This window comes from Vicia villosa, linkage group LG3 (assembly GCF_029867415.1).
Source record: "Vicia villosa cultivar HV-30 ecotype Madison, WI linkage group LG3, Vvil1.0, whole genome shotgun sequence".
Lineage (NCBI taxonomy): Eukaryota > Viridiplantae > Streptophyta > Magnoliopsida > Fabales > Fabaceae > Vicia > Vicia villosa.
In genome coordinates this window covers 57281275-57291210 of record NC_081182.1, presented here as the reverse complement: position 1 = coordinate 57291210, position 9936 = coordinate 57281275, and the positions used below count along the sequence as shown (strand labels likewise).

The following is a 9936-nucleotide window of genomic DNA, read 5'->3' as shown; positions in this document are numbered from 1 at the left end:
AAATGGATGAAAATGATGTAATTATTATAAATAAAGCAAGGTTAGTGGAAAATGGATATAGTCAAGTGGAAGGAATAAACTACGTGGAGACTTATGCTCCTGTAGCTCTTCTAGAAGTTATTAGACTCCTTTTGACATTTGCTTGTTGCCTGGATTTTAAGTTTTATCAAATTGATGTTAAATAGGTTTTACTTAACGGTCGTATACACAAAGAGGTGTATGTCTCACAACTTTCTAAGTTTTGAAGATCACGATAATCCTAACCATGTTTTTAAACTGAAAAGAGCTATATAGGGTCTCAAACAAGCTCATAGAGATTGGTATAAACAATTAAGTGGATTTTTAATCAAACTAGGATTAAATCTTGATAAATTCGACACCACTTTATTTATTAGACGTAAAGCAAAGCATATTCTTTTAGTTCAAATATATGTAGATGATATCATATCTACTACATGAGTTAGTAGTTCTTATATAGCTATTGAAGAAAGAGATAACAACCATCTAACTAGATAAGAAACTTTAGTAACTGAATAACTTACTATCCAAGACCCAAGTTAGTTATTATCACTAGTGTGTAACTTCAACTAAATCACCATTCACATGCCGCCAATATACTTTTCCAAATTAGAGAAGAACTCTCTCCTATCTCTGGTTCCAAAAAATTCCATACTTAATATATTTTGCACCAAGTATCCACACTTAAAAGTATGTTATTATTATCTAATAAAAGGTTAGGGATAATCTCCTCTGTTTTGTTCTTGTTCCCTCTCATTACTCCATCTCATTTAATAAAAAAGAAAAGATAGTAAAATTAAGAGAGAAATATAGTTGTGACGAACAACTTAAACTACCTCAAACCCCTAATTCTACCTAAGCATGGCCACTTCTATTATGCTATCCACCTCTTTCTCTTCCACACATCACCCATCCCTTTTCCGTCCCTCTTCTTCCCTTCCATTCTCCAAACCAAAACTCCTTTCACATTCCTCCTCCAATCCCCCATGTTGGAACACAAAACCACTCTCTTTGCATCACACCTTCAACTTCACCTCCCTCGCTCGCTCTCTAACAAAGGACCAAGAAAACTCAACCCTCGTCGGCGAGGATTCCGCGGTATTCGATTTAACCAAACAGAAAATATCCTCCTGGATTTATTTCACCGCAGTTTTAGGAGTTGTTCTCTTCGTTCTAAACGTAGCTTGGATCGATAATTCAACTGGCCTCAGCAAAGCTTTCGTCGATGCTGTTTCAAGTCTTTCCGATTCTCACGAGGTGGTAATGTTGATCCTATTTCTCATATTCGCTGTTTTCCACAGCGGCATGGCTAGCCTCCGCGACGCCGGCGAGAAACTCATCGGAGAAAGAGCTTTTCGTGTTATTTTTGCCGGGATATCACTACCTTTGGCTGTCACTACTGTTGTAAGTTTTTTTGCTTTATTTTGATTTGATAATGGAAGAACAAAAGTTGATTCGAAACTAACTTCATTTTCCGTCAATGGAATCATGATGCAGGTGTATTTTATTAATCATAGATATGATGGAGTTCAACTCTGGCAGCTCCAGAGTATTCCTGGGATTCATTCATTTCTGTGGCTTTCAAATTTCATATCTTTCTTTTTCTTATATCCTTCAACCTTTAATCTCTTAGAGGTTGCAGCAGTTGACAAACCTAAAGTACATCTATGGGAAACTGGCATCATAAGAATAACTAGGCATCCACAGGTATTAGTCTTATTAACACTATATACAAGTGAGTTCGAGGATCCAATTGATTTTTATGGTTTTCATCATTATTTTAAATTGTGACTGGGCCGTTGCGACGTGAATTTTAATTGGGAGGTGTTTGAATCATGGTTTTAAATTGCGAACGCAGATGCAGTTGTAGTTGCGAGTGTTGTGATTGCGGTCATTGCGGCTGCTGTGATGCGCATTGTTGTGGCGTGAATTTTGATTAAGAGATGTTTGAAATACGATGTTTAAAAACACTTAATTTTAAGATTTTTCATTACATCTTTAAGTAAATTAAGTTTTTGGCTTATGAAAATTTAAGATATTATGAAAATACTTGAAAAAATAGGGGTGAAATTGCCTGATGTGGTTTCTAGTGTGGCCGGACGCATGATCTTAAATCACACCGCAATTGCGATCAGATTCAGTTACGGAGGCTACCGCATCCACAATATTGCGACCGCAGTTGCGGCTGCGGTGTGCAATTTAAAACCTTGGTTTGAATACACTGTTGCAAAACACTTAATGTTAAGATTTTTCTTGACAATATAAGTAAATCGAGCTTTGGGATTATGAAATTTTAAGTTTTGATGTAAATACTTGAATAAACATGGACTAAGTTGTCTGAAGCAATTCCTAATTCAGCCGGATGCATAATTTTAATTCACACCACAATTGCGGTCTGATGCCGAGACTACCACATCAACAATATTGTGGCCGCAATTGCAATTGCGGACGGCTTAAAACCATGGTTTTCATAGCTTGGGCCAATAATATCTGCTTTTAATTCAAGTCTCGAATTTTTCTCAACGAGACTCTTGCTTTTCTAGATGAAAACTAATATGGTTGGAATTTTTCATAACAAGACTCTTGATTTTCTAGATGAAAACTAACATGGTTTGAACATTACTAATACCATACATTAAGAGTAGCATTATATCCTCTTAAAACATCCTCAAATACTTGTATAAATAGATATGATTTACACCTTTTCTATTTAGACCCATTTATTTCGCCCTGTCTCGATTGCTGAGTGAAGGATCTGTTTTGTTCTTCAGTTGGTTGGGCAGGTAATCTGGTGTCTTGCTCATACGGTTTGGATTGGAAATTCAGTGGCTGTTGCAGCTTCAATTGGTTTAATTTCACATCATCTATTTGGTGCTTGGAATGGAGACAGACGATTGGCTATAAGATTCGGAGAAGATTTTGAGAAAGTTAAGCGCCGAACAAGTATTGTCCCATTTGCAGCAATCCTTGATGGCCGTCAAAGATTACCCAAAGATTTCTACAAGGAGTTTATTCGATTGCCATACTTAGCAATTACTGCAGTAACACTAGGAGCTTACTTTGCACATCCCCTTATGCAGACTGCTAGCTACAACCTCCATTGGTAGGTGGAAACAAAACACTATGTCCTTTTCATGTAAAATCTAATGTTTAGGAGGGAAACTCTAATGCCATGTGCTGTAATGTGCTTCAATAGACAAGGATGAAAAATCAGAGAAAAGAAAATATGAGTGATAGGAAGAGATAAACAGAAAAACTGACAGATTGTGCACTTCTGTAAACCCGGTCTCTTAATTTGATGACCAAGAAACACGGCGTCACTCTGTATACCATAAACCATGTATTATATATGGTGCACAATGACATTTCATAGCTAACTTGTAACTAAAATTTATAGATGATTTGTAACTTAAAAATGTTTAGTTTAACTGTTACATTTGTCATGAATGAGTTACACTGCCTTAGATCATATGAAGCTGTGGTCCGTGTTAGAATCACCCATAAAAGCATAAGATTCACTTAGCTGTAAAAATGAAATCCTTGCATAAGATTCTATATCGTTCAGAAGAATCATATAAAAAAGACTTCCCAATTTGTTTTCACATGATGTCAAAATCCATAGTTTTTTAGAATTTGAGAATGTTCTCTTAACAAAAAAAACTACACATCACCAAAACAAGTAGCTAAAACTTATCTATTTAAAAGTAGATACAGATATATAGAAATAATACATTACATCATCGAGCACCCAAAGTTGCTATTCTTATTGGAATCACAGCCATAGAGATACTGACCAATCTTGCAAGATACTGACCAATCTTGCAATACAAGATTTTAGGTGAATGCTGATTCATCAAAAAATTCCTCAAGTTGAATGATGTGATATAAGTTTTTGAAGTATTAACTTTGTGGAGGAAATGGTACCCATCCCACCAAGAAGAAACCCAAATATGACTAAAAAAATATTAAGGACTAAGAGAAACCTTGTAATGTTACCCCAAAAGATCTTCAAATAGAAAACACATGGAAAAACCAAACAAATGGCTACACTAACTAGTGAACCAGTGAGGCTAAGTACATGTTCAAAATATGGCACTGATAGAGCAAGGGCTAGTATGATCAATAGCAAAAATGAAGCCACACAACCCCTTATTACCAATTTTGTCCTGGCATTCAAAGAATTTGGAAGTGTGTGTTCAAGATGAATTGCAAAGGGTGCAAATTCAAGTGCATATTTAGTCATTGGTGTCAACACTGTTGCCCATAGAGCAATCTTTGTTATAATTTGATTTGGTGGCATGCTGAGAGTTATCTGTGACTGAACATCATTTCCATACATTTTTGCACCCATGAATCCCATTGAAGTGTAAACTGATGTAACAATAGTGAAGCTCACAATTGAAACCTGAATTTCACAAACCAATGATGTTTATTTGGCAAGTAACTTATAGTTTTATCGAAAAAGATAAATTAAAAAAGACTAATATAATATATACCTTGGTGAACTTGGAGGGGTCTTTCATGGATTTATACAAATCAGGGAACACAATATGTCCTCCTAAACCAAAGACATAAAGGCCAGATATTGATGGAATATTATGTAGCTTGAAGATAGGTATACTATGATTATTACTACCTTCACCTCCTCCGAAAATCGCAGTGGCGGCTACACACACGAAAATGAGAAGAGACATAACAATTCCACCGGTTGAAAGGAAAGATATAGACGACATATCTCTGATCCACAAACTAGGCAAAGCAATCAAGATTGCCACCAAGGTTAGGATTTGCGACGTTGTTAACGTGGCAAATTTCATCTTCAGATGAGTCCCTATAAACACTGTGATCAAGTTATCATGTAATGAGATGGTGTAGGATACAAGTGCCATGAAGATTTCCATGTAGATGAATGTTGCAACTAGGTATCTTCCTTTTGTTCCAAATGCTTGATTCCCAATATCCACATAACTTGTTAACTTTGGATTCTTTTCAAGACATTTTCCAAGTATGTGAGATGTATAAGCACATATTACCCCAAGTCCTATAAGCAATAATGCAGATGCCCAACCTCCTTTTTCAACAGCATAAGGGGTTGATAATTGCCCCAAACCTGAAATTATACAGTGTATATCATGCCTTCAACATATTTTCAGTTTCTTGCAACACAAGAAATAACAAATATAGAAACAATAAGCAAAATTTACCTATGAGCATTCCCACCATGTTGATAACAGCATGAACAAAAGAACTATCAGCATTAGCGTCATGCTTAGAGTCGACATGAGCGTCTTCTGCAGTAGTACTGTTCTCTCTATCCTCGACAACGATGTGGTCACAATCGTTGCAGTTTGGCAACTGCACAGGCAAAGCTACTGAGTTTTCACCATGTTCACTCCTTTGTTTCATACAGTAGTTCGATCGAAGGGATAAGACTTTCCTCAAGGATTTCAGCATCTTACACTGAAGTAACTTACTAAGGTCTGTTAATAGAAGCTGCTAACCAAATGGCATGCAACGTGAATATTTATAGTTGGATAAATATGTTTATTTGGCCTTGGCCATATCCTTTTGTTGATAAAGAATCAAATCCAATTCAAAAACGTGACGCTAACTTTAATTTAATCTTGCAAGAAAATATAATAACAGTAGTGAGAATGAATAAATGAAGATATCACATTATTGGTAAGTGCGGTGTCATATCGTATCGAATGCACTCTGCATAAAACAATATGAAGTGTGAATATATGACGATATGTTCTCCCTCTAGTATTTTGTAACCTAAAAAGTAAGGAAGTTGATAGAATCAGAACTTGGATGTGTTACTTTCATTCTGTTGCCAAGTATTTGGAATCACATTCTTAACATATTTTTCAACTTTTCTATTACCAAAAGTCTCTCTCCATGACATCATAAGAGAAGTGTGTTTTCTTAAGTTTGAAATAACCATTATAAACTCGGATTTTTTCTTCAAATGCCACAGCCTTGAAACAAAATATCACAAATGTCACAGATTGAAAATAAATTTTTCAAAATGTCACATTTCTGAAGTCTTCCGCCAAATGAAATGGCGTAAGGGGCCCACACTTTTTACAATTTGGTAGACATCCGTCAAATCCCCTTACACTTTTTACAATTTGGTAGACATCCGTCAAATGAGATGTGTAAGAGGGGCCACATTTTTTTGCATCTCATCTCAGTAGACTTAGGCCATCTCATTTGACGGAAGTCTACTGAATTACAGAAAATGTGAACCCCTTACACCATCTTATCTTATTTTGTGGAAGTGTGATATTCTAAAAATTTATTTTTAAACTGTGACATTTGTGATATTTTATTTTAAGGCTATGGCATTTGATGAAATTTTTTTATAAACTCACACAAAATTCTGATCGCAAATTGAATGACAGGGAATTTACATAAACTCTGATGTCTTAATTTGAACACAAATTAAATGACACGAAATTTACATTCCAATTTCATTATGCTCTTATTGATTGTATCCATTGAGATTTGATTTTTTTTTTTAGAAACGATTGATATTCCTTCTTCTATTCTCTTGTTGGGCTAAATATTCCATTTCGTAGTGTTTGAGAAGGAAATTCATTTTATTTAGGTAGAAGGGAATTTCATTTCGCTAACGGTGTACAAAGATACCATAATAAGGATTTCATTAAAAAAAAAAGAAGGAAAGATACGATTTAGTTGAAAACGGAACATGACGTATATCCAACTAATTGTTAAAGGAAAAGGTTAATCCAACTAAATAATAAGTGCATGTGCTAGTAGTACTATTTATTCTAGATCTAGCTACTTAGTATTAATGAATAATGATATTATTATTCTAAAAAATATCATAAGGCACTCTCTAATCTTGTCAAAAAACAATATTCACTCTTTATTCTAACTAATTGTGATTAGGACAAATCTCTTCCGATGTTATTGACTATGATAGATCTTATCATTTAGGGTTTAGACTTTAGACGATCAAATTAATGACGATCGTAAGTGTGAAATTTAGAGTTTTAAAATTTTGATTTATAGTTCCTCTTTTATAACACAATTTTATAACTTTATATTCATGACAAATCTTACAAGATGAGTACTATTTGACGATTTTTAAAAATCAGTTGACTCTTATTAGTGTACTCCTAAAGTAAGAGCATCTTAAGGTTCTAAGGAAATATAACCTTCTTATAGTTGCCTTAGTGGACTAACTTTAATGGAAACAACTAACCATCTTATGTGTTTGGAAGTTTATTATTATAAATGAACACCTGTTGACCAAGTAAGTTGTTTTGGCACAAACTTTACCCTAAAAATTCAATGACAAATAAACGATCAAATGCGTATTTACCGTTGGTCTTTTGTAAAACTCATTAAAGTGATCTAAAACGGTCCCGACATCCACCATACATTGACCTCAAAATTCGTAGTTTGTTATTGTCATGAAAATCTTCACTAGTTGATGATAAATGAACAATATTAGAACCTTCTAAAATATATAAGACACATATTTTATACCCTTTATCTATGATCACTTCACTATGTGAAATCTTTACCACTCCATGTTCAACTCTAGTGCAATATCTTAGATCATCAAACATGCTTATGGATAACAAATTTCGCTTGAGTTCTGAAATATACCTCACATTATGAAGAAAAAACGCAGGATCATTGAAAAATTTAAGTCTCACCAAACCAATACCATAAATCTTGCAAGCCTTATATTGTCACCAAGGAGAATTAATCCCCCTTGCTTTAGCTTCAATGTCTCAAAGTATTATTTTCTTTGACACGTGTGATACATGCAACCTGAGTCCATAACCCAACCCTCTTCAATCTCCAAATTCGAAACTACTAATTCACCAACACTCTAATAACTATCCTCATCTAAGACAACTACAATCTGAACATAATCATCATTGCCCCTCCTCTCGAGAGAATCCCTCGTGAAGTGACTAGGTTTCTGACAAGTAAAATTTTTTTACCTTAGAATTGTCAAACCACTTTGATTTGGACATTCCTTTACGCCCATTTCCTCCTCTTGAGACACTTAAGCCTTCAACACTATCATCAATCTTCAAATATTTCACCTTTAAATATTCTTTGAATCTCACACCCGTGTGAACTTCATCCAAAGTAATAAAAATACCCCTCTTACCATAAAGCATAGTGTACTAGTAAAAAAAAGTACAAAATACATGGCACCCATATGTTGTAGGGATAGATAGAGGCCATAGTAGTTTTTGGTGGTTTAGGGCGTTCAGATGAGCCTGATTGATAGGGCTCTAAGCCTTTTAGAAGAGATAATGTATTCATCCTGTCTAATCTGATGCTAAGTCCCCCCGGAGTTAAGTATCTTGGGAAAGACTTCGGTCAAGACCCTCAAAAAATAATTTTAAGTTAAGTCTTTCGGACCAAAATTTGGTCATATTCTTTAGGCAAGACCTTAGGCTGAACCTTGCTCGAGGATATTCTAAGTCCCTCAAGCGATGTATTTAAATGAGCCTATTTGATGGGAGTCTAACGTGTTCTTATTGCGTTAAGAGGCAGCAATGATTTTCCCATGAAAGTCTATCTTATTGGTATTACCTTAATAGGCGGCAAGGATCATCCTGTAGAAGTCCAACTGATTTAAGTCGAAGATACATAATAGCAAAATTAAGACATTCTCCTGGATCATAAATATTAAAAAATTCTTACATAGATGAGTGATATGCCCCTTTTGAAAATTCATAAATGACTTAACTATAATAATATTTTATGCGGATGTAGTTCCAAGTCCTAGGGATGAGTCACCCATCTAATTCTTGTAGCTTATAGGCTTCACGTGGCAAATTCTAAAATATGTGATATGGTTCTTCCAAATTGGGTTGTGATTTTTCTATTGTGTAGGCATAACCACTTGTCTCATCATCAAGTTCCCCTCATGCATTTCTCTTGGAATTACTTTAGAGTTGTATCTTCTTGTCACTCTTTGTATGGTAGAGAACTCTCGAATGTGAGTGATATCTCTTACTTCATCGACCAAGTCCGCAATGTATTTTAGTCTGATATCATTTACTTCCTTGTTGAAATGAGAACTCCTCTATAAGGGAATGTCGAGCATAGAATTCTCCATGTATACCATTGTGAAGGGAGTTTCCTTAGTAGTTGAATGGGGATTCGTATGGTAAGACCATAATATTTTATGGATTAATTCAACCCACAACCCTTTGGCATCATCCAACTTATTTTTTTCCATTTTAGGATTACCTCGTTCGTTGACTCTGCTTGTCCATTGGCCCGAGAATAGATGAAAAAGATTAACTTTGTTTATACACCCAATTCGCAGCAAAAGTCAGTGACTATGGTGCTGGAGAATTTTGTTCCATTGTCAGAGATGATGACGTTTGACAGCCCAAATTCGCACATGATTTTATACTATTAAATACGAGAAACTCTTTCTATTATAAGCTCGACGACGACCACCGGCTCTCTCCACTTCGTGAAGTAGTTGACCCCTACATTAAAAAAAATTGGTTGTCCCGACTCTAGAGGAAATGGACCAAAATATCCACCCCACTGATAAAAAGGTCAAGGCGATGTCATGGATAAAGGAGCTCAGCGGGGCGTGATGAAGGTTGTAGTGTATATGAAACTTGTCACATTTCTTGACAAATGCCACACACTACTACGTTAAGGCATTTAACAACGGTTGGAAAATACATATAATCACGCGGGTCCAGGAGTTGTTATGTAGTCTATTGTCGTATATGCATTACTTACAATCACAGTCTTAAGACCGTTGTTGTAATCTAGAAAGCGTGTGTCATATCACAACGGTTAGTTAATCCAACTGTTGTAATAGACCTAAAGGTCCTAGGTTCAATTCTCAGTAGTGACATTTTGGAATATAAATTACAATTCATCACTGTT

At 35.2% G+C, this 9936-nt stretch overlaps 2 protein-coding genes across 2 annotated transcripts; one reads left to right on the top strand and one right to left on the bottom strand.

Annotated features, from left to right (window-relative positions):
- The first annotated feature begins 717 nt into the window (after window positions 1-717).
- On the top strand, window positions 718-3501 carry LOC131661549 (15-cis-zeta-carotene isomerase, chloroplastic-like). The gene is made up of 3 exons (XM_058931128.1): window positions 718-1422; window positions 1516-1725; window positions 2790-3501. The coding sequence occupies exons 1-3, from the start codon at window positions 880-882 to the stop codon at window positions 3123-3125; spliced, it is 1089 nt and encodes a 362-aa protein (XP_058787111.1). The 5' UTR covers window positions 718-879; the 3' UTR covers window positions 3126-3501.
- Window positions 3502-3552: 51 nt separating this feature from the next.
- On the bottom strand, window positions 3553-5508 carry LOC131661548 (amino acid transporter AVT1H-like). The gene is made up of 3 exons (XM_058931127.1): window positions 5223-5508; window positions 4515-5128; window positions 3553-4423 (listed from the first exon to the last, which is right to left on the bottom strand). Exons 1-3 carry the CDS (start codon window positions 5470-5472, stop codon window positions 3884-3886), a joined length of 1404 nt encoding a protein of 467 aa, XP_058787110.1. The 5' UTR covers window positions 5473-5508; the 3' UTR covers window positions 3553-3883.
- Between the last annotated feature and the right edge of the window lie 4428 nt (window positions 5509-9936).